The following is a 528-nucleotide window of genomic DNA, read 5'->3' as shown; positions in this document are numbered from 1 at the left end:
TCCGAATAAACTAAGGGTTAAAAACATAAAAATAGAAATAATAATACATTAGATAAATTCATATTCCTTCCAATCCATCAAGAATTTTTCTATAATTATTATTTTGAGAAAATCTGCCTTTGAGATTGAATCGAACCAGAAGTGGGCGGTACGGTGGGCGACCCCAAAAAATTCCAAAAACATTGGAGGTGTGCTTGGTTACCTTTACGTGGCTGGTTGTGGATGCTGATGGCTTGCGTCTGGTACTGGCCGTCGTCCCTTTGCACGCAGATGAGGTGAGAATCGGCCTCCTCGTTGAAGCAAGCCCCCATGGCCAGGACGTGCTCGTTGCACTTGTTCATGGCCTTCATCAGCTGACGTGACAGGAAATGTGCATCGTGAATAAAAAGGTTTTTGAAATAATACATTGCAAATCGTTCAGCTCACCTCGTTGTACGCGGTAGTTTGTATCTTTATGCGGGTCTTATGAGCCTCCAGATCCACTGTGAGCCCCGCCACCATTGGGAGACTATAACGAAAATTCCTAAA

The 528-nt window shown here is 43.6% G+C and overlaps 1 protein-coding gene across 1 annotated transcript; it reads right to left on the bottom strand.

Moving 5' to 3' along the window:
• Positions 1 to 23: 23 nt before the first annotated feature.
• On the bottom strand, positions 24 to 521 carry LOC109508724 (zinc finger FYVE domain-containing protein 9-like). Its single transcript, XM_019858716.1, has 2 exons — positions 427 to 521; positions 24 to 353 (listed from the first exon to the last, which is right to left on the bottom strand). Exons 1-2 carry the CDS (start codon positions 499 to 501, stop codon positions 99 to 101), a joined length of 330 nt encoding a protein of 109 aa, XP_019714275.1. The 5' UTR covers positions 502 to 521; the 3' UTR covers positions 24 to 98.
• Between the last annotated feature and the right edge of the window lie 7 nt (positions 522 to 528).

Source organism: Hippocampus comes, unplaced genomic scaffold (assembly GCF_001891065.2).
Source record: "Hippocampus comes isolate QL1 unplaced genomic scaffold, H_comes_QL1_v1.1 C16549478, whole genome shotgun sequence".
In the NCBI taxonomy this organism is placed as follows: Eukaryota; Metazoa; Chordata; class Actinopteri; order Syngnathiformes; family Syngnathidae; genus Hippocampus; species Hippocampus comes.
The sequence above is the reverse complement of the archived record's forward strand: the minus strand, read 5'-3'. Positions and strand labels throughout refer to the sequence as shown.